We start from the raw sequence: 23,650 nt of genomic DNA on the forward strand, positions 1-23,650 counted from the left end.
CATGACCCCTGCCACCTGTGAGCCTCCTGAGGGCACCGGTCCTACTAGATCTGCTTCCGTGTCTCAGGGTCCAGTCTAAGAAGATAGCTTCCTGGTAATGGACTGAATGAAAATCTCCTACTGGAGCTGGGATGGCTGATGCCCGTTGGCATTCCCCGGGTACTGCACGCTGAGGATGACTTCCTCATTGCATGGGGGAAAGGGATGCTTTTCTCTGCTGCAGAGCTCATTCTCGCTGAGGGTCTTACAGAGGCCAAGTAACCATGCAGGTGTGAGGCCCTTTGGAGCATGCTTAAGCCCTCGAGGGGTCAGAGCTGCAGGTCCCTATCCCACAGCAAGGGGAGACGGAAGGCTGGAAGGTTTGCAGTTTTAGATAGGGTTTCCTGTGACCTGCTCAGAACCCGCTGGAAGAGGCTCCATTTGGGCACACTTTATTTCTCTCAGCAGAAGATCTTAAACCATGGGGTGTCCAAATGACCCCAAGAGTGGGTTAAGATGCAGATCACCAGGACTGCTCGCTAACCAGCCAGTTTCTGGCTCAGAGTTCGTGGTACCATTTCGTTCGGCAGCTATAACTTATCACCACCCTCTGAGGGGGGCTTACAACAGCAGAATTGTATTGTCTCTTGATTCTGGAGGCCAGAAGTCTGAACTCAATATGGTGGCCGGGTTGGTTCCTCCTGGAGGCTGAGGCAGAATCTGGTCCAAGCCACTCTCCCAGCTTCTGGTGGCTGCTGGCCATCCCTGGCCTTCCTGCCTCCATATCATTGTGGCTTTGGAGGCATATTGGAGGAGGGATGATGGCCCTCTCCTCCAATAGGACCTCATCTTAACTAATCACGTCTGCAACAACCCTATGGAGAAGGAAAGCCGACAGCCACTGGAGGCCACCTGGGGCCACATGACCCCAGCAAGCATGGAGGCGAGTCCAGCTCAGCACCTTGGCATCCCCTCCCCAGTCAGGCCACCGGTCACTGGCAGATGTGGTAGGAAGATTACGTTCCCATGGCTCATGTACCGACATGGCAGATGCTGCCACCACAGGGGACAAACAAGTTCCACTTTTTTCCTTGGTTTAAAAGGGAAACTCCTGGCTTTGGGGAAACCACCTCTTGAATGGAGCCCTCGCAGACATGTACAGATGAGAAACTGCAGCAGGGAGGGCTGTGGTGGGTGTGACGTGGCTCACTGGCCACGTTCACTGTGGAGCAGAAATGAACTTGGATGTGGAGAGGTCAACGTGGTGCTCAGACAGCATCCTGGTCGGATGTAGCCAGGCCCACCACAGGGATCCTTGCATATGGAAGGTGCGAGCTAGCCTACCAGCATTTGGGGGCCCCGGGCGTGTGGGGGTCAGTTCAGGGAGGGATGCAAGACCAGAACCACAGGTCTGACCCCATGCCCACAGCGTCCCCCCCACAGCCACCATCTCTCCTGTCTCCTGCCTCTTCTGCCCATGCCAGTCTTGGGTGCTCCTGTCTGGGAAACGACTCCCCTCTCTTTCTTTCTTTTGCCAACTCCTGTTATCTGTGCCAGCCTCACTTCTAATCCATGACCACAAATCTCTAAGGAGGCCTCCCAAAGCAGGGCAATCCTACTATGTTTCCCTGATCAGTTGACTTTTCCATGTGAGAAAGAACATCTTATTGGTTGAAGTCACCCTACAGTGGTGTTCCTGCTAAATGGAGCCAGAGGCGAGCCCTCAGCGACACAAGGAGGAAGATCTCACTTTCATTTAGAAGGAAATAATTTGGATTCTTTGGATTCCAAATGAAGCGTCTTCGGGCACATGGCACAGAGTGACATGCCACCACTGCCTGCTTGGGTCTGTCACTGCTCAGGTGTTCCACAGGCTCGAGTCTGCCAGCAGGTCCTCTCTGAGGACCCCTCCGTCCAGACCTGAAGGGAAGACGGGTCCAGAACATGGCTGCCTGAGCCCATGGTCCAGGGTCCCCAAGCTGGTTTGAACAGAAGAACCTGCTGCCAGGTTTCTAGACTGGGAAGGGACCGTGAGCCTCAGAGCTGGCAGGACAGCAGGGAAATGACGGTGAGCTCTGAAATCACCCCCATGTCTGCTGCCATCTTCCCCAGGTCTGAGGGACTGCGGTCATGGAGGCCTTTCCTGTTCTGCAGGACAGAACATGGGTACCAGACAGACCTTGTCCTGCAGGGGCGAGGCTGCTGCTCTGGCCTGGTGTGTGTGTGTGGGGGACTGACCTGGGCACCCCCAGTTAGAGAGCTGTCACCACCCAGGACAAATGATAGGCCTGTCCCAGTGCCTCATGGGGAGTGGGGCCCTGCCCTGCCCAGCAGCCCACTGGCTGGAACCCAAACAACACTGAGCAGGGTCCCTCACCTTCCACCACCGCCCGCCCCCATGCATGCTCTCCAAAGTCAAACTTCTTCACTGGCCGCTGTGTCTACATTTTGCTTCTCTGTATACTGTACTTTTGGTACTCTGTGTACCACCTCTGGCCCTCCATGCCGTTCCCCTTCCCGCCCCTTAGGACCCAGCCAGGCACAGTGCCTTGGGAAGCTTCCCTGACACCCAGGCTGAGCTCGGCACACTGCTGCCTGGGCTGCCGTGTTTCCCGTGGCAGACATTCCCTCTGCTGCAGCACAGACCCGGTGACGGCACAGGGCTCCCACTGGGACTTACTCATCTGGCTCTCTTGGAGGGCCGGAAGCATATCTGAGAGGCCCTGCGAGCCCAAGGACCCATTCAGTGTCCATCATATGGAACAGTCTGCTGTCGGTCCTGCCTTCGGCGCCCACCCCATAAGCCCAGCCCTGCCTGAGTCCTGCTCTCGTTAATCAGCCCCACTTGGATAAGCCACTGACAATCATCCTGCTGGGACCTAGCCTGGGCCTCCTGCTTCCTTTGCTGACCCCTGCACAGGCAGTCATGTGGCCAGCTCCGACCCCGCCTGAGCCCCTCCTAACCTGATGTTGTCCCAGCGCCTGCCAGCCTGGGATGCCAGAGTCCCTGCATGACCAGCCCACACCATCTCACCCCCTTAAATAATAGCAAGAATAGCAAATCTTTTCATGAAGACTCTGACCTTCGGTGGCATGGTATCCCCAGCCTCATTCAATCTTGCAACAACCCCACTGCAAGTGAGGGATTTCCAGTCTGTCAATGCTGAAAATGCGGCTCAGTGAAGTGAGCCATCCTATCCCACACGGTCACACTCAGTCTGGCAGGAGTGGACCCTGGGCGGTTTCCATCCGGACCTCGGGCACCTGAGCCCTCTGGGAGCCTGCCCTGCTACATCAGCATCCCCGTGCACTGGCCTGGTCCTGCCATGGCTACTCCACGTCACCTGAAGACCCTGAGGGCCAGGGAGCTGAAGTTAGCGCCTGGCTCGCATGGTGGAGGCAGGATCACAGCATGGGGCCGCCTGCCGCTTCCTTTCCTGCACCATGGCTGTCTTCCCAGGGGGCCAGGGACCACCATTCTCCCAGAGAGACCTGCTGCCATCTGGTCAGGGGTGGGGAGCTCTGTACAGCAGATGCTGGTGGAGGACTTACTTCTCTCTGTTGAATATGATGAATTCCTTCCGTACGGTCTCCAGGCATTGCTGGAGGTGTCCATTCTGCCAAAGAGCAGAGAGGCAAACGTAAATGATGGAGTACCCTCCAGGGGGGCATGATGGAGGAGTGATGATGAACAAAGCTGGACCTAAATGGGACTGCAGCCGCTTGGGGCCAGGGGTGAGCTACATGGCTGGACCAGCCCTGATGGCATGGGTGGCTGTAAGGGGAGCCTGGCAGATGAAGATGTTTGCCACAATTTTAAGCCATTAAATCAAACTTAAAAGTCATGTTGGAATGGAACATGGGTTGAAAATCATGAAGTTGGTTTCCTGATTGCTGGAATATTCATTTGGCCCAATTAAGAAGTGAGATGGGTTGGGGAGGAGAATGTCAAGACAACCTTGCAAAGGTGCTCGTCCTCTTCAAGAACAGATGCTGAGGACAAGTGCTCTGTGACACATGTCCCAGAGGCTGCCTGAATGCCAGATGGACACCCTGCACCTGTTCAGAGCCCCGTCCACCCTCAGGCACCCTTGTCAGCACACACGCAGGTGTCTCCAGGCCAGCTCTAGTTTTAAAGGCTACACAGATGTTTACATTTCTTTTAAACTTAGGAGAAAAAAAAAAGAACCTTTAACATCAAAAGCTATCTTCATCTTCATATCAATATGGTTGTAAAATAGAATTTTAAATCTTTTTAAGGGGAAACAGGCAATTGTGCGTTAATCATGCCCCTTAAAAAGATGTGTTAAGGGGCATTTGGTTGGCTCCATCCTTTAAGTGTCCGGCGCTTGGTCTGGGCTGAGGTCATCATCTCACAGGTTGTGAGATTGAGTCCTGAGTCCAGCTCCCTGGTGAGCAAGGAGTCTGCTCTGCATCAGAGTCTTTCTCCCTCTCCCTTCCCCACTGCTCCTCCCCACCAGCACTCTCTCTCCCCATCTCTCTAAAATAAATAAATAAAATCATAAAACAAACAAACAACCAGACGTGTTGAAGTCCCAAGCCTTCCTAATGGTGAATGGGACCTTATCTGGAAACAGGGTCTTTGAAGTCCTACTAGAGAAGGATGGGCCCCCAACCAATAGCTGGTGTCCTTAGAAGAATGCTGTGCTAAGGTCCAAGGACACAGACGGGAGAGCACCACCGGAAAGGAGGCGTGTAGGGGAGGAAGCAGCTGCAAGCCAAGGAAGGGGTCAATGACCGCTGGCCCCACCGGAAGGGGGAGAAAGAGGGAAAGACCCTCCTCGCAGCCTTTGGAGAGAGTGGTGCTCTGCCCATACCTGCATCTTGAACTCTGGCCTTCAGAATTGTGACAGAATGCATTCTGGTGGCTTGAACTCTCCATGGGACCCACGAAAGTTGCCTCCCCACCCCAACCTTGGGTGACTCCATAGCACAGTCTTTCCAGAGGGCACCCAGGACTGTCCAGTATGGCGTGGTGACCCCCCCACCCCACATGGCAGGCTTACTTCCACTCTGCTCAGAAACACAGGAGGCCCCTGCACTAGGACTCACAGCCACGTGAGTGGCGCAGATGGACATACATGTGCACCTGCAGTGGGTCTCGTGCTGTAAAACCACACCTTCGATTGAGCCACTTTATTGACTGCAAATGAAGGTGTGCGGAGAGGCGAAGGGATATGCCTCCACCTGCCTAAAGAGCAGCCTCGCTCCTTCCCGTTCTCTGGCGTCTAGGCCTCCTCCCATCTTGGGGTCCACTCCTGAGACCCCGCTCACCAGAGGACAGCCGTCCTTCGTGCCATCTTTGGACCTGTTCTTCGCCAACCTCTTCTTCTTCTTGTGAAGCGGCTTGGATTCGAGGATCATTTCTTCAAGTTCAAATGTGGGATCACAATTCAGTCTCCCTTTCTGAAAGCAAGTGAAGAGGCAGACTCGGTCTGTCTTGGTTCCACCCATCCTTGGACATGCCTTCATTCATTCATTCATTCATTCATTCAACACATAATGATTAACTGCTACAGTGGGGTACCCAGCTAACGTGTTGTTTTTTTTTTTTTTCCCTGTGAGGAGAAGCAACACATTCACATTCTTGCTGCAGACCTCGCTCATTCATCCCTGAATCCCCCCACCGCCCCCAACACTGCTGTTAACAACCAGGGGGCTCCTCAGTCTTCTTCCTGTGAAGGGTCACTTTGCCGGGCTGAGTTCAGTTACCCAGTGTGACTTATTCACTTATTTTATCACACACATAATTGAAGGTTATGACTCTTTTTTCTATAACTCTCATTTTTAATAATTTAAAATGTCATTTCTGACCATAATCCACCCAGTTCCTCATGCTGGCTGCCTCAGCCCTCAGCTGGAGCAGACTGGGCTCCACCCACTTTGGTCAGGAGGAATTCTGTCTCCCTGACTTCTGGACTGTGGATCCAAGTTGCCAGGTGGCCGTGGATCACCAGTCCCTTCTGGCAATACAGCCTCGTGGTTATGCCATCCACAGTCTTGAGGTCCATGGGAACCTCTTCCAAAGAGCTGGTCCAAGTCTTTACTGGACTGATTTATCTGCCATCCATTCTTTCATTCACTCACTCACTCACTCACTCACTCATTCCAATACAGACTCTGGATATAGACTTCTTGAGGTCAATTTCTCACTGAGCAATCATGGGCAAGTTACTCAATCTGAGAATACTACCTACGAGAACAACTTCTCGTAGGTAGTATTTGTAAAGTTTGTATGAGATAATGCATGTGGAATTTCAGAATAACGTCTGGCTTGCAGAACACTCAGTCCCATTATACCATGATCATTAACCCATTTATTTATTTATTTATTTAATTTTTTTTGTAAGATTTTATTTATTTATTTGTCAGAGAGAGAGCGAGCGAGAGCGAGCACAGGCAGACAGAGTGGAAGGCAAAGTCAGAGGGAGAAGCAGGCTCCCTGCGGAGCAAGGGGCCCGATGCGGGACTCGATCCCAGGACGCTGGGATCATGACCTGAGCCGAAGGCAGCTGCTTAACCAACTGAGCCACCCAGGCGTCCCTCATTAACCCGTTTATATCTGTGTGACAATCACACATCCAGAACTTCTAGTGCCTCCAAGCTCCATCCGTTGTTCTGGGGTCTTTCTCAGGCAGAGGCCAGCCCCAGCTACATGGGCTCTGGCCTCCAGAAGGAGGGGGTGGCAGATGCCCTGTACCAGAATGACATTAACTGCCGTAGATCTGGTACGTAGATCTACGTACCTCTCCAGTGCAGGACCAGAGAGGCTGCGATTCTTTCCAGGTAAGGAGGTGGGGGGCTGGCCCGGGGCATGTCCCATCAGAAGCAATGCTTAAGTTTGCCTCCCTTCCAGAAGGCAGTTACCAAGACCCTCAAATGGATCAGTCACTGGGTTTGAAGCTGTCTCGAAGGAGAGACAGGAGATGCCAGGGGACAAGGAGAGGAAGGGCATCCCCAGCGGAGGAAGCAGCATGTGTGCAGGTACACGGCTAAGAAACAACGTGGACAGAGGGCAGTCGCTTAGTATGGCTGAAGCAGGGGTCCCCTGCTCATGTTTGTGTGGAAGTGTGCATGAGTGTGCATGAGTGTGAGTGTGCACGTGAGGATGCGTAAGTGTATTTGGGTGGGCTTGGGGGAGAGCAGCAGGTGCGGGCTACCAAAGGCTGATGGACATAACATCTGTTGGCCCCAAGGGTCACCCAGGCATACAGCCTTGGGGAAGGCTCAGCCCTGGCCACCGGGAGACTGTTTTAGGCAATCTGTGTTCCATACAAAGGACTGTGTGGAGATCCATGGGTTTCATCTCCATAACCTGAGAGGAGCAGAAGAGGACCATCAAGGAGGCTAGCATATTTCTCTGGCATATCCAGAGCATGCATTCTGGGGGAAGCCAAGCAAGGGAGTCCAGAACTCCAGCAGGCTTATTCATTAAAACAGACATTACCAGGGTGGTATTTAATGAGGGATCACTGAGTACCAGGTCCTGCTCTGAATCTTTGGAGGCCTTTTGGCATTTATTCTTCCCAAGCTCTGTGGGAGGGGGGTGATCTCTCTTGTCTCCCCAGTCCAGGTGAAGAAGCCCTTCTGGAGCACACCTGAGGTCACAGAGGCGGGAGTGAACCCAAGTCTCTATGGCCTGGGCCCCCCGGAGTGGGACAGCCTGTAGTCCCCTCCAGGACTCAGCTCTGGGTCTCTATAGGTGCCTTTGTATGTTGATTGGCTTGTTGTTTGTACAAAATTCTTAGCCCACTGGTTGTCAACAGGGGCAGCTGTCCCCAGGGGTGCTTGGCAATGTCTGGAGACGGTTTTGGCTGTCACAGCCGGGGAGGGCTACTAACATACTCTGGGCAGAGTTTAGGGATGTGGCTGAACAGTCTCTGATGGGCAGGTCAGGCCCCCACTGAAGAATCATCTGGCTCTAACGTCAAGTGACTGTAGCATGGTTGAGGAAGCCTGCTCTCATTCGTAAGCTCCCTGTCAATGGGCGCCAAGACTGTTTCTTTACGGGACTTAACCTCGAGTCACACGCAGTGCCTGCCCATGTAGGCACTCTGTGAGGCTACGCTGGCTGTGTTCCTGGGCGTGTGGATGAATGTGTGGGTGGACGCACACAGTAGGTGTGATTCTCCCCCCAAGTGCCTGGACCTGTGCACACAGTGGGTGTGATTCAATAAAAGAAGGGAGGCACTGTGCCCACAAAAACCTACAAGGAGAGAAGCCTCCCAGGTGGAATCTTGGAAATAAGGTCCAAATATACACTCAGTCTCGGCATAATGGGAGCCCTTTGGGGGCTCCTGCAGCCATGGCCAGCAGAGGCCTCCCTGGCCAGCTTAAGGGTTTTCCTCTAGAGCAGGGCAAGGGACCCTGCAGAGGGATGGCATGTTACTGGACGAGACCCCCACTCACATTAGGCACAAAGCCGGGCGTCAGTGCCTTCTCGAACACTGCATCCCAGTTCATGTCGGACAAGTAGGGCGCACTCTGAACGTCACCGAGGCTGGACAGGCGGCTCTCTGGATCCTTGGTCAGGAGCTGCGGGCAGACGGCAAACATGCTTGCACGAGCCAGGTGTCCCGCTGACGTCAACGGGGACCCTGAAGATAGAAATCTAGCAAAAATGAAGGTGCCCCTGCTTTTATGTTCCATTAATGCTGTGCTCTGCGTTGCCATTGTCAGAAGTGTCTCCTATACTCATCCCTTTGTCACCAGAGAGGAACCCGGAGGGCAGGCTGCTTCCAGATGGTCACCCGGAAAGGAGCTCTGTGGCAGGACCTGGATTTTCAGCCACTGCGCTGTCCTTGGGGACTAGCGCCTGTGACATGCCACTCTCGCTGATGTCTGCAGAGGCTTTTAATTAAATATAAAAAGAATTAGCCACCTCATCTTGAGACTGTCAGCCTGGTAACGGATGTTCGAAAGTGTAATAAAATTTATCCCTGGACAGCTTTGTGGTGACTTCTGTGGCCTGACAGAGTGGCCTCATTTGTAGCCAAGGGTATAATTTTTAACTTCTCCATAAATAGAATTTCTGCAAATACAGGACGGGGCAGTATAAAAAGCAGCCACAGCGTCCCACCTTGTACCCAAATGAGGCTTTCAGCTTTTCAAATACATACTGGCTTGTCTAACATGAAGAACAGCTGGGTGAACAGGGAGAGACAGGGACCCTTGACCTGGGCCTGCTACCCCTCCCTGTCTACCCCCATCCCTACCCCAGCTGCAAGGTCTCAGGCAGGCTGCTGCAGGGTGTGCACCTGTTCCCTCCTCCAGAACAGGAAGGGCAAAGGCAACTCTTCCATTTCCAGTGCGTGATTAAGATGGGACCCAAAGGGATTGGTGAGGACCTGGCCAACGCTAAGGGGTGTGTGGCATCCAGGTGCCAACAGGTGAGAGCTAGAAGTCAGAGCCCCCCTGCCAGTTTGCTCCCTGCCCCTCAGCCCCCAACACTGCAGAAATCTCCCCGATATGCCCAGCAAGCAGGCTGTGGTCATGCCATGTGAGGACACCTGGCAAGGTCCTATCTGCTGGTCTTGGCAGCCTCCTCCTAGGGGCTGCCCCAAAGTACCAGGTGTAGATTTAAACAGAGATCACACTCCAGTGCCCCATGGGAGTTCCCTGCTCTGACAAGCAGTTATCCAGGTGGTTTAGGCACTGGCATGTGCATAGGGCATCCTGGTGATTGTAGTTGGCAGTGGGTTCTAAGGACGCCTGACTTCTAAGAATCAAGTACTGACTCTCATGGACAGCGGTGTAGGGAAGAAGAGTTGGCATCTGGAGCTGGAAGAGCCTAGATTCAAACCTAACTTCTGCCCACAGATAGCCCTGTGGTGCCATGAAAGGACTTCGCCTTCCCGAGCCTCTGTGTTCCCACCTGTAATATGGGCTCCCAAGGCTGTGATGACTATGAGGAACCAGCGCACGTCCCAGAGCATGACATTCCCTCAAGCACCGCTGGCTGCTGTTACCATCGTCCTTCTACAAACGAAGGGGTCCCAACCACCTGCTGCCCTCCATCCACCCTGAGCATCTTGGGGGATCCCAAGGCAGGAAGCTAAACACCAGCCTCCAAAGGAGGGCACCATCTCCTGCCTGTGCCAAACTCGAGCAGGCTTCAGAACCACCCAGGAGCTGATAGCAAAAGTTTCTGAGTCAGAAGTTCTGGGTGGAGCTCGGGAATCTGCATTTCCAACAAGCTCCCCAATGGTGCTGCTGGTGCTGCTGGCCCAGAGACACACTTGGAGAACCACTGCTTTATTGTAGCCAATTTGAGTTCCTTGAGAAAAGTCAGGAGAGTTCCCATGTCCTAAAGTTCAGCAACTGGAAAGACCATTTGTGGGAACAATTTTAAAGAGCTGTATGGTTAGGTGTAACTATTTATTAGGGGCTCGTAGTGGAGTGAAAAGAGCCAGGGGCTCTGTTGTCGCAGACGTGGCTGTCCCTTACCTTCTTCAGCAGGGCCACCATGCCCTTGCACCATGTGGAGGAGTAGTGGACGCGCTCCACCTTGAACATGTTGAGGATCTCGTCAATGGGTGTGGCTGAGTGGATTTCATACGGTCTCTGCAACCAAAGGACCAGACAAGGGATCAGAGAGAAGCCATTGGAGGACACCGCCCATGTGGTTAAAACTGTATAGATGAGGGGGTGGTTTATGCTTTCCCTTCACATAACAGTGGGCGTTCCTCTTTCAGCACAGAGCACGTGGCCCCTCCCCGTGTGCCAACAGGGACCAGGCTGGTAGGGTGGTCCCAGAACCCAGCAGGTGGGTGCTCTGTTGTGGCCACAGGAGGTTAAATGAACTTGGCAAGGTCACATAGCCGGTAAGTGGCGGAGGCGGGCTCTATGCCCAACAGCCTAACTCCTGAGTCCCTGCTCCAGGCTTGTGGGTGTGGTGGCTCTCACCATCCACTAGACACCATGCATCAACTCCAGTCACAGTCCCTACCTGCTGGTGGGCCTCATGTCACATTTCCCAGCACTGGCTGAACCAGCTGGGAGTACATAGGGCTGGATTCACCAAAGTCTGGGTCTGGCGGGGTGGATGGATGGCGGGAGGCCAGGCTTCTACCTGTCACTCTCTCCCACACAGCAAGAATGCATAACTCTGCTCTCCACCCGGCCAGGTCGGCAGAGCATTAAACCTCCTGATGCATTTTTGCAACATTGTCTGGGCATGTTTGTTTGTTTTGTTTGTTTGTTTGTTGTTGTTGTTGTTGTTTTGCCTCTAAGAACCTCTCAGAACTTGGGATGGGACCCTGGGTACACAGATTGGACAGTGTCTGAGCTCTCACCTGCCCCCCATCCCCCCGACACACACAGAGTTTACTGCCCCTCTTCATGCTCCATCTAGCTTCATGGGCCAAGATGCTTTGAAGTTTGCATCATGGTCAAATGGCTCAGGGCTGGAACAGGCAGTCACTTCTGGAGCACATGTGTTCCGCCAACTAGAGAAACCAAGAGCAATGTGTTCATAGTTGTCCAGGTGAACCTGATTATCAGTTATGAATTCCCTGAAGGCGGGCTTGGATGGTACTCATTCCCATGTTCTCAGGGTCTCAAGCAGCCTCAGCCATCCAGCAGCACACGCGGACAAACATGGAGTCCATCCATCCACAAACACCTGCAGGGGGCCAGAGCCTGTACTGGGCTCATGTGCTTCATAATGCATGGGCTCCAACCTTGTGGAAGGTGGCTTCCCAGAGGGTTGCTACAAATAGGAGGTGCCATATAAGGAGGTGAGTGTGTCTTGAGCCCTGGGTGGGTGATGATTCCCTGGAATGGAGGAGAATCTTTATCTTCAGCAAATGGGGCTCCCCTGGGGAAGACATCTGCCTGTGGAAGTGCACTGTGCCTTCCGATGCACCCACCCAGAAGGGATCTTTTCCTGACCGGCTGCCTCCTCTTTCATGTATCGATCAAATTAGGAACTCCCCCTTTTGCCCTATAATCTGTGGAGCAAAGCCAAAACCTGTGGGCTCCCTGGAAATGCCAGCTAACTAAATATGTTAACATTCTTTGCAAATGCCTTCAAACATTTTCTTCCAATGTCATGAGAGGCGGAGAATATGGTTCCAGTAACGAAGACTGTAGAGTTTCTTCCTGAGGCTGCTGCCTGCCTCTGCCTTTGCAGGACTCCCCTGACTTCACCAGTAACCGCTACCATGATTAGAAATAACAGGAGTGAACAGTGAGAGCAGAGACATCAGTTTCTGGACTCTTCTGGATCGCTTCTTCCCAAGTTTCTGCCTCTGGGGAGACCATTCCTCCCATCCTGTCCCAGCTGTACCTGGAAACCCAGGTGCTGGAGGCGGGAGGACCTTGGGAGATGAAGCAGTCTCACCTCCTCATTTTAGAAGTCGGGACAAGTGGCGACCTTGCCCCATCCCACAGAGATGCAGGTTCTCTGTCCCTGCTATTTCTCTGACACCACCAGTGCCCACCTGGCTGAGCACCTGGCTGGAGAACCAGCCAGTGACAAACGGGAAGGCTTCTCTTGTCATTCACATTGTATTCTGTCGTTCCTTCTTGGTTGCCTCAAGGCATCCATCAACCTGCTTTTCCATCCACTTTCCAAACCCGCCATGCTCTAGCTCTGTCCTCTCTGCTTCTGGAAGCAGAACTAGACCAGTAAGAGTAACGGTGGTCATCATTATGGTAACCCTGATAAGCCACGAGGCCAACACAGCAGTTAAATATATTCACAGAGAAGCTGGGAACACCAGGCATGGGATACGCTTTGCAGCTTGCCTTCTCAGCCTTCGTCCATGTGGGTAGCTGCAGAGAAGCCCAGCTCCTTCTATGAGAATATCGGCAAACCCGAGATCACTATTTCACCTGTTCCGGAAAAGAATTTACTGAAGCTTGGTTCTCATGCATTGGCCTTAGGATGTGTTGACTCAGAAAAGCAGGTGACATTTCTAAGGTAATTACACGTACTTCTGGGGAAAGTGCTTTTATGGAATGCAGGCGGGTCTCTCTTCTGGGACACTCAGTTTACAAAAAATGCCACTTTACCGAGAAATCGAAGAGAGGGGACGAGAATTGCTATAGACTTGTTATTTGAACTGTTAGAGCTAAGCTGGGCTTTGGGGACCATCTAATCCAATTTTTTCCCCCAAAACCTTTTTACTCCAAACCCCAAACACGGAACAGATGAAAGTGAAGAATACTTCCTCGGGCTATGAAATCTCCAAAGCCAGAAGAAGCATTCTGCAACCCCTGGAACTGTTCAGCCACTCCTGCTGGGTCCTAGAGGTCCATGAAACACAGCCTGAAAACCACGGAACAACCCACATGCTCTTTCCCTGACCTCAACGGAGAGAGAAAACCCAAAGAATGAGGTAACAGAGTCCGTTTCCTCCCAGGTCTTGACTACTGGCACGCTGCTCTCTGTCTGCTTTACCAAGGGACCAGAAGTCAGTGTTCAGCTCAAGGACCGCCTCTCTCCTTCCATCAGTTTTGCACACCATTACCATTACACTCCCTGTTCTGCTCGGCGGGTGAGCCCATCCCGGGGGGTAGACCTAGTTCTCCCTCCGAGAGCTCCATACACCCTCCCTCTTTATTCATCACCTCTCTGCACCCCCGACCTTCTCTGTCTATGCGACCACAAAGAGATGAGCTGCCTGGGGTCAAAGGCAAGGTCAGGGAGGGGCCTGGGGAGAAGCAGAGAGATACAAGGCCTTAGGGCGCCAGAGGTGGGGGTTTGGGTCTCCATTCTTTGTCCACACCGAGAGCCCACTGTGCAATGCAATGTGCCACGAGCATGCATTCAGATCTCATTTAGTCCTTTTGGTTCCTCTCGCAGCGGTTCATGAGCAGGGACATATTGACCCCAGGGTATATTGGACGATGTTGGGAGATATTTTCTGGTCACTGTAACCCAGTGGCGGGAGATTTCTGCCGGCATCCGGGAGAGAGAGGCCAGGGATGTGGTTAACATTCCACACTACACACAGCTGCCCTGGCACAAAGCATTCCCCAGCTCCATGTGTCCACAGCGCCAAAGTCGGGGAGCCCTGTGTTTTGGGCCTGAAATCCCATTCCCCCACTTGGTAGATGAGACATGGGCTCACCCCAGATCATTCAGAGACTATGTGGTAAAGCCAGGATGGGGGCCCAAATGAATGTAAGCAAAGCCAGGATGGGAGCCTGGAAACGTGTGACTGCCAAGGACACATGCCCACTCGACCGCCATGCGGCTATGTCCACGGACAGCACCACATTGCCTACCTGGAAAACCCGAGTGTCTCCAGCTGACCTCAGGGGCTTCTACAGACAGCCCCTGACTATGCCCTGACTGCTCTACAGTCCGAAATGTTTGCCGTGTCCGCCTCCGTGGCTCTTCCCCACCTGTACTCACGCTATTCCCTCTAGCAGCTCCTCTGGGACCCAGGCTAATCTGTTCCCTCAAGTGTTCTCCATGCTCCTCTGAGCAGGTCACTAGCACTTTGTCTGCATAGCCCTGTCCCGGAGTCATTGCCGGGAGCATAGTTAACATGGATGTTGGACACTGCATGGGCTCTGCTCGTTTTCTCACCATCCCCATGGTGGCCCTGTGCATTGGCCTCATAATCCCCATTTCACGATGGAGGAAGCCTGGGCTCAGATGAGGCCATGCCTGGCTCCAGCATGGTAAGGTGCTAAGTCAGAGAGGATGCAGTTTTGCTGGCAGGACACCTGGGGCAGAAATCACAGTGAGGACTGGAGGCTTGCTGACATTCATCAGGCACGTGCTGGGTAATCAGCACCATCACAATGGCTTAATTTTCAAAGCAATCCTGTTGGGTGGATATTACTAATTTTCCCCCTATTAACAGATGAGGATTCTGAGCGCTCGATCTATTTCTTGATTAACATCACTGATGAGGCACCTGGTAGAACCAGGATTTGACCCTGTGAAGTCCTCTAAGATCCCCTTTGTAATGAGAAGGCAGCTTTCGGTTGAGTGAGAGGAAACACCTTCTCGCCATTCGAGGGGTCAAAAAAGGGAACAGGTTCTTCCCAGAGATAAGGAGCTCCCTGAATGCTAAAGAGAACCAGTGAACAGATGGGTGAGCACCTGTCAGGGAAGCCACCTGGAGCCTGGCAGACGTGAGGGGGACAACGGCTGTGCTGAGGTCCCTAAGGCTGGTCTCTGGGTCTATGGCCAGAAACCTCTCCTCTCTAATCAGAGGGTGTGGTCGCAGTTCAGAGAGACAAAGGGACCTGTGCTCTAACAGGGAACTGGGGGTGGGGGGGTGTGGAGGAGAAGGTGGTCACAGTCTTGAGTCTCTTTCTTTCACTTGGCAGGTGTGCAGGATGAGGACTAAGAGTCTACTTTGGGCAGAGAGATCCTACTTATGTCCCTGGTCCAGCCTATAGGATCCACCCAGGCCATGGGATTCTGTGTTGAGATTTTTAAGCCCATTGATGACACTTGATTCTTCTTCTCTCCCTACAGAACATGTGGGAAGAGATGGCTATTTACCAGACTAGAGTACTCCTGGGTCCCTAGCCAGAGGACTGTCTTGATCTTACCCCTTCTAACTCTTTCCAACTCTAAGATCTTAGAACACAGTGGAAAATTCCCATGATGGCTCTCATCTTTGGGAGGTAAGAAGCTCCCTGGATTTTGAGGGACTCAAGGAACAAAGAGGTGGATGACCACTTGTCAGGGATGCTGTCACTGACACGATGGAAGAATTCTGGGGTTTTGAAAAGACAGCCATTTCCACACCCCAGAGATAAGTAGGACTGCATCTTGGTGTAGTTTTTTGTTTTTTTGTTTTTTAACCAAGAGGGATTGTTTCCTGTATGTATAAAAAACCTAGAATTAACTGTTTGCATAAACTTGTCAAAGGCGAAGCCAGACCAGATACTTGGGAGAAAGGTTTATGCAACCATGTAACAGGCATCCTTTCATTCAGTCACTCTGTCACTACATCAGAGTCCCCGGTCCCACTGTGTGCTTCTCCTTCTCCCCTTGAACATGGCATTTAGATCTCTTAATAGAAAACCCTGTCACATTAAAAATGAAACAATTTATTTTGGAAGCAGCAAGAACCACTCTACCCTTGGGGCTTTTTGCCAAGTCATCATCTTTGACTGTTCTGACCCGTGAGGAATGACAGATGTTTACAAAAAAAAAAAAAAAAGGCACAAAGCCCACAGGTCCCAAAATGCTATCCCTTAGAAGGAGTTCCCAAACCAGGGCTTAATACATAACCTAATTGCAGGTCCAACCTCCCCCCAAAAAGTAGTCTTAACTGGTGTGTCAGGAATTTTTTAATCCTGGCCTGGGATCCTGTCCCCTGGGTCCTCTCCACCCTGAGAGGAAAGACAGATAATCTGAAGAGAAGAAACCTTGCTTTTCCCCCTAGAAAGCTCTTTGTCAGAGGGAATCTTCTTCTTTTGCTAATAACATCTTGCCCCACCCTCCTAGAAGAAGCTTCCATTTTGTAGGCCTCCTTGGAGCACCTTGCAACGTGCCAGATGGGGGCTGCTGGACTCATGGATCATTGAATGAAGCCAGTTAGATCTTCAGATTGACTTCATTGATTTTTATTGAACACAGAAAATGTACTTTCTGCTAGTGAACATCTACTCATGCTTGGGGCAACTTCTGGTGCAATGAGGACATCAGATAAACAGCCTCTGGCAGATGCCCATGTCCTCTGGTTCCTTCAATGTGAGGGACCGTCACACTCCCTCCTGACTGCGCGTATCAATGAAACCGGCAGATGGCAAAGGAACCAGCCAAGAAAAGATGAATGTTTTTATTCAGTGCTTGAGAAAACTAAATATATATATATGTATAGACGTACATGTGTGTGTGTATATATGTACATATATAAATAATTCTAAAAACACCATGTATAGTAATTACGCTTTTGAGGAATTCAGAGGAAATAATTGAGACTAAGAGCAGACGATAGTTGTTTAAACTACAGGACGAAAAATAATAATTATTTGCACTCGCATGGCTTTGATGGTTTGCAAACTGCTCTTACCATTCATTCATTCATTCATTCATTTCTCACTCTTTATCACCCGGGCAGGAGACTCTCGCCCTCCAAAAGCGCACCTCCACCGGCCTCAACGTGCATGGACACAAATCACTGTGAGACACTGAACACTGCAGCCTGTGGCTCTGCACTGGGAAGTGGAGAGGCCGAGGCAAGTGACAGGCAAACCCTGGGTCTCTGTCTAGGGTCAGAATGATCCCATGGCAACTTCAGCTCCAAGAAACAGTCGGAAGGTTTTTATTCCCATTGTACCAAGAAGGAAACCAAGGTTCAGTGGCATTGTTTTCCAACAATACTTGTGCAGAGAAAAATGCCTCAGAATGAGTTTGTCACAATTCTTTCCACTAAAGTAAAAATGAGTGATTAGTTGCCATTAGTTATCCTCAGTTATTAAATGAAATGAAATAAAAATGGAAGTACACACTGAATGTCCCATTTTTATGGGACTTCGAGCTATGTATTTGGGGGAAGATACAGAACCAACAAAAAAAAGATGGTTCCTGTATTTAAAGAGCTTCAAATCGAGCTGGAAAATCAGGCAGGCGCACCGCGTTGTGGGTCGAAAGAGGACAGTGTTTGAAATCACGATACCAGGGTGTTTGAACTGCCACAGATTAGAGGCTGACCTTGATGGAAGACCTTCCCCGTGAATATCCATTTCCCCCCGAGCAGGAGGAGGCAGCTGGACCAGAAGCTCACTCTGGGCCGCTTTAATGCTCAGGGACCTCAGGCACACGGGCCATCAGAACTGAAATCCAGTGCCTTGGACTCCTCACGTGGGCTCCTTCCCAGCCGGGTGGCCAGTCAATAGCACCCTGGTCCGATTTGACCTGCCCCTCAACTTCTAGGGCTCCCCGTGTCCCCCAAGCAGGTGCACATCTTACCCAGCCCCGGAGCAGCTCGTAGGCCGTGACACCCAGGGACCACCAGTCCACGGGGTACGAGTAACCGGGGCCTCCGTCCACGTACACCTGGAACACTTCTGGGGCTGCCAAAGACAGGACAGAGAGAAGGTCACCGCATGCCACAGTTTACACTCACCACCCCTCAGAGAGGGCACACGGGGGTGGGGGAGACAGGAGCCTGACTCTCCGAAGGCAAAGCCAGGACTTTGTCCACTGTGCCATGTGGCTCCTGCCCTCTGTAAGCCACAAGCAGGCATCACAGGAAACACTGGTGTGGCCCCCGGGGAGTACGGGTGCTCCAGTGTGTGGGGGAGGGGGTCTGCTAGGGCAGAGGTGGGTAAGTCCCCTGGAGGAGGGGGACTGGGGGGGGCATGACTCTGTCAGCATGAACAGAGGTGGGGTAAGGTCTGAGTTAAGATGAAGAAACCGCACCTTGTAAATGTCCCTCTGCCTTTGGCACCAACACCAACTGGGTCAGGTGTCCTAACAATGGGGGACGCTTAGAACCCATGAAGCCTGCTGCCTCTCACAAGAAACAGTCTTAGGTTGGCACAGGTAGGCTCCACTATGAAACTCTCAGGGTAGGCATAGCCACAGAGACAGAAGGCAGATTAGGGGTTGCCCAGCTCGGAGGGAGGGGGAGAGGGGAAATTGGGAGTAACTGCTTCATGGATGTCCGCTGGGGGAGATGACAATGTTCTGGAACTGGGGAGAGGTGGCGGTCACATAACATTGAGAATGTACTAAATGCTACAGAGTTGCTCCTTTATAATGGGTAATTCTGTGAATTTCACCTCAGCCGAACAAAAAGTGAAGGCTGGAGGCCCTAGGGTGATGGACCCTGATTCTTCAGAGCACTGTGCTTGTCCTGGGGGATCCTTGGCCCGCAGGTGTTCTAATGTGCTGAATGTGCATTAATCTCATTGCACCACCCCCAAATCCCTAGGCCAAGAGTGTGCCCATGCTCTAATTGCTCGTATTGGCTTCCAGGAAAATTTTGTGAAACGTGGATCCTTTCCAGCAAATTAACTTGCAGACATAATTCCATCTTGAAGTTGTCAGAGCAGGCAAAATCTGTCCCTTGGAACCACAACACGTTGTGATTAAAGATGTTTCAGCTCAATTTTCAGACTGGCATTCAGCAGGCATGGGAACGGGGAAGGCTAGGTGAGGCAGGCGAGGCAGGACACACATGCTCCAATTGGGGCTCTTGGGTTAGAAGCTGGACACGTGCCTCCAACCAGTGGCCAGATTCTAGCTGCCCTGTGACCATGCTCCCCACTTGCTCTGTATCTTACAGCTCACATTCTCCCTTGGGTTCTACTGAGAACCTCTTTACAAGAGCCCCCCACAGTCATGTTGCCTCGGACCCATTTTACAGATGAGGTTCAGAGAGGGACAGCGGGATGAAGGATGTCACACAGCCAGGAAGTGCCAAGCTGAGGTGTGCCTCATGCATGGACAGAGTCCTTGTTTGAAGTAAAGTTCATATTAATATTTCTTTAAGTACACAAAGATATTCTGTTGAAATTAGGGGGAGGTAGGATTGGGAATTACAAGGAGTGTCCCCTTCAGTTATCTGAGTCTTACAGAGAAACTAGTGGGCTATGCTGGGGAACAGGAAGCAGGCCGGTGTGGCTGGACCAGAGTTTAACAAGTTACATAAGCTTCTCTTTGCTTCAGTTTGATGAAATGTGAATAATAAGAAGAGTTTCTTCATTGGGCTGTTACAAGGATTAAAAAAAAGATGATGTGCCAAGGGCTCAGCCCCCTGCCTGGCTGGGCTGGAGTGGGTGCTCCAGAAATCTCAGGCATGGTTTTCATTAGTAGAATGGGCATTCCAGTCTCTTCTGTCACTCTTAGCCTCATCGCCATCCATCCTGCCATATCACCCGCCATATCACCCAGAGGTCTGGAGACCATCGTAAATTTCATCCAGCTACTGAGTTGTGCGTGTTTAGCCTCTTGATGTCTGCCTCACCCTTCCACTGTAGATCAGCTTGATGTCAGAGGTGGTGATCTCACCTTTTCATTAAGCACCCTGTGAGCAACTCATTGATTTCTTAGCAGGCACTCCCACCTGGATCCCACTGTGAGTCTGAAACTGAGCTTCCATCTCGAGGGACTTCCTTCCCTGCATCTCAGTCTGTGTACCTGCCCTCTTCCCTCTGTGCTGAGAGTTTTGGAACATCGTGCTGTCTGTGCATTCCCAGGGCATGGATGGCTGTCTCCTGGCCCAGCCCGTATGCTCAGACAGTGCAGGAAGCAGGAATGTGCCCATGAGCGCAGGGATGGCTGTTTGTGCTGAGGTGCTCCCCATAGATCCTTGTCATGCCCAGCAGCCCCAGCCCATTTGGAATTCAGGGCACAAGCAGCATTCTGTCCTGGCTGTCATGACCAATCAAGTGACCAATAGCTGTGGTCTGTGACATTCTTTCCTCCCCTACACAACTGGGATGGGTATAAGTTGCAAGGACAGTTAAGAGACTCCCCTCACATGTCGATGAATGAATAAGTTGTCCATTTTCCCTGCTGAGGGTTTTTTTCCTGTTTTGAAAATATTTTATTTTTTTATGGTGTTATGTTAGTCACCATACAGTACTTCATTAGTTTTTGATGTAGTGTTCCATGATTCACTGCTTATGTATAACACCCAGTTCTTCAAGCAATACGTGGCCTCCTTAATACCCACCACCAGGCTAACCCATCCCCCTATGCCCCTCCCCTCTGAAACCCTCAGTTTGTTTCCTGGAGTCCATAGTCTCTCATGGTTCCTCACCCCCTTTGATATCGCCCCCTTCATTTTCCCCTCCCTTCCCCTAATGTCTTCTGTGCTATTCCTTATGTTCCAAATATGAGTAAAATCATATGGTAATTATCTTTCTCTGTTTGACTTATTTCACTTAGCATAATCTCCTTCAGTCCCATCTATGTTGATGCAAATATTGGGTATTCATCCTTTCTGATGGCTGAGTAATCTTCCATTGTATATATGAACCATATCTTCTTCATCCATTCATCTGCTGAAGGGCATCTTGGCTCTTTCCACAGTTTGGTTATTGTGACCACAATAGCAGCCATTGCTGCTATGAACATTGGAGTACAGATGGCCCTTCTTTTCACTCATCTGTGTCTTCAGGGTAAATACCCAGTAGTGCAATTGCTGGGCCATAGGTAGTTCTGTTTTTAACATTTTTAGGGACCTCCAAGCTGTTTTCCAAAGTGGCTGCACCAACTTGCATTCCAACCAACAGTGTAAGAGGGCTCCCCTTTCTCCACATCCTCTCCAACACTTGTTGTTTCCTGCCTTGTCATTTTTTGCCATTCTGACTGGTGTAAGGTGGTATCTCAATGTGGTTTTTATTTGAATTTCCCTGATGGCTAATGATGATGAACATTTTTCATGTGTCTATTAGCCATTAATATGTCTTCTTTGGAGAAGTGTCTGTTCAGGTCTTCTGCTCAGTTTTTGACTTATTTGTTTCTTGGGTGTTGAGTTGAGAAGTTATTTATAGATCTTGGATACCAGCCTTTAATCTGTACTGGCATTTGCAAATATCTTCTCATATCCCATGGGTTGCCTCTTAGTTTTGTTGACTGTTTTCTTTGCTTATCTTGATGAAATGCAGTCTAAACCGGATCCTCTCACTGCCAGGGTAAACGAGGCAGAAGAGCGAATCAGTGAGCTAGAGGAGAAGATAATAGAAAAGAAGGAAATCGAGGAGGCCTGGGAAAAACAACTTAAGGCCCAAGAGATCAGACTGAGAGAGATTAACAATGCCATGAAACATTCCAATGTCAGAATTATTGGGATCCCTGAGTGGGTGGAGAGAGAGTTCTTGAAGATATATTTGAACAAATTTTACTTGAGAAGTTCCAAACACTCATGTCCAAGAGGCAGCAAGGACCCCTCCCAAGATCAATGAGAACATACCAACCTCCCAATATTTAATAGTACAATTTGCAGTCTTAGATGCAAGGAAGCAATCTTAAAAGCAGTTAGGGGGGAGAGATTTTTTACGTACAGAGGGAGGAACATGAGAATAATGTCAGACCTGTCCACAGATACCTGGCAAGCCAGAAAGGGCTGGAAAGACATATTCAGAGTACTAAATGAGAAGCACATGAAGCCAAGGCCACTCTACTGAGGGTTTTACGAACATAACCTCTCTCGCCAGCATCCTAAGAACCCAATGAGACAAGTGTTGGAATGATCTCCATTTTAAGATAAGAAAGTAGAGGCACAAACTATGGAAAGAACCTAGATGTCCATCAACAGATGAATGGATAAAGAAGAATGAATGGAATACTATGCAGCCATAAAAAATGAAATCTTGCCATTTGCAATGACATGGATGGAACTAGGGGGTGTTATGCTAAATGAAATAAGTCAATCAAAGTAAGACAATAATCATATGAGCTCTCTGATATGAGGCATTTGAGAGGCAGGGTGGGGGATTGTGGGAGGAAGGGAGGGAAAAAATGAAACAAGATTGGATCGGGAAGGGATATAAACTGTAAGAGACTCTTATTCTCAGGAAACAAACTGAGGGTTCCTGGAGAAGGGAAGGGATAGGCTGGCTAGGGGATGGACATTGGGGAGGGTATGTGCTATGGTGAGTGCTGTGAAATGTGTAAGACTGATGATTCACAGACCTGTACCTCTGGGGCATATAATAAATTATATGTTAATTAAAAAAAGAAAAGAAAAAGTAGAGACACGAATGGGTACAGCAGCTTGAGTAGTATCCCCTGAAAAGATAGATCCAAGTGTTAACCTCCGGCATCTGTGAATGGGACCCTATTTGGAAATAGGGTCTTTGCAGATATAATTAAGTTAAGGATCTTCAGATAAAATCATCAAGATAAACTGTAGGGCCCACCTTAACTCTAATTACTGATGTCCTTACAGTAGAAAGGAGAGGGAGATGGGAGAAGAAGAGAGGTTCATAGGAGGAGGCAGAGATTGGAGTGGCCACAAGCTCAGGAACCCTGGAGCCACCAAAGGCCCAAGAGGCAAGGCAGGTTCCTCTCCTGGATCCTCCTGAGGGAGCACGGTCCTGCAGACACCTCAATATTGATTTGGCCTTCAGAACCTCAAGGGAGTGAACTATTGTTTCAAGTCACCATGTTTGTGTACTTTGTTGAGCAATCCTAGGAAATTAATAAGAGGGGCTAAGAACTTATTCAGGCTATCCAGCTGGTGTGCAGACCAGGCACTCAGGCAAACACACAGCAGGCATTTAATGCACAGTGATTGGCTCTTCTACCCCTGACACCATAGAGCTGTCTGGCTTACTGCTTGCATGCCTCAGAAGCAGAAACAGCTTGTGGCCTCAGAGTGTCAGCACAGCACAAATGAAGGGTTCTTTGGAAACCATCCTGTCTGTCATTGTCCCCCGTTTCGGAACTGGCTACCGGGTTGGATGAGGAGGAGTGGCTTGCTTCGGCCACCCACCCTCCAGCTCTGTGGTCAAGCCTAGAACCACTGATCCTGATGCCCAGGTTCAGTAGTCCCACTGTTGTAATGGTTAAATTCCACCGTCAGATGACTCCACCATGCACAGCTCTTGGGCTCCTTCCTCCTCTATGCTGACGTGTGGCCCTTGCTCAGATCTCCTGGTGGCCTCCTCACCAGTCTTCAGGCCTCCAGAGTCATCTTCTCCAGTCTGTCCTTCTTGCTTCTGACAGGGGAGTTGGTTTTGTGACATAGGGCACAGACCACAGTAGTACCGA

General features: G+C 50.8%; 1 protein-coding gene across 2 annotated transcripts in view; it reads right to left on the reverse strand.

Moving 5' to 3' along the window:
• The window catches only part of STK32B (serine/threonine kinase 32B), a 408,749-nt gene that overhangs the window by 15,215 nt on the left and 369,884 nt on the right, over window positions 1-23,650 (reverse strand). For both annotated transcript variants that reach the window (XM_032333810.1, XM_032333812.1), the window contains 5 exons: window positions 17,894-17,997; window positions 10,447-10,563; window positions 8,410-8,535; window positions 5,275-5,406; window positions 3,532-3,596 (listed from right to left, as the gene is read on the reverse strand). In XM_032333810.1, the coding sequence (XP_032189701.1) occupies window positions 3,532-3,596; window positions 5,275-5,406; window positions 8,410-8,535; window positions 10,447-10,563; window positions 17,894-17,997 (544 nt within the window). The remainder of the gene's footprint in view (window positions 1-3,531; window positions 3,597-5,274; window positions 5,407-8,409; window positions 8,536-10,446; window positions 10,564-17,893; window positions 17,998-23,650) is intronic.

The sequence above is a fragment of the Mustela erminea genome, chromosome 2 (assembly GCF_009829155.1).
Source record: "Mustela erminea isolate mMusErm1 chromosome 2, mMusErm1.Pri, whole genome shotgun sequence".
Lineage (NCBI taxonomy): Eukaryota > Metazoa > Chordata > Mammalia > Carnivora > Mustelidae > Mustela > Mustela erminea.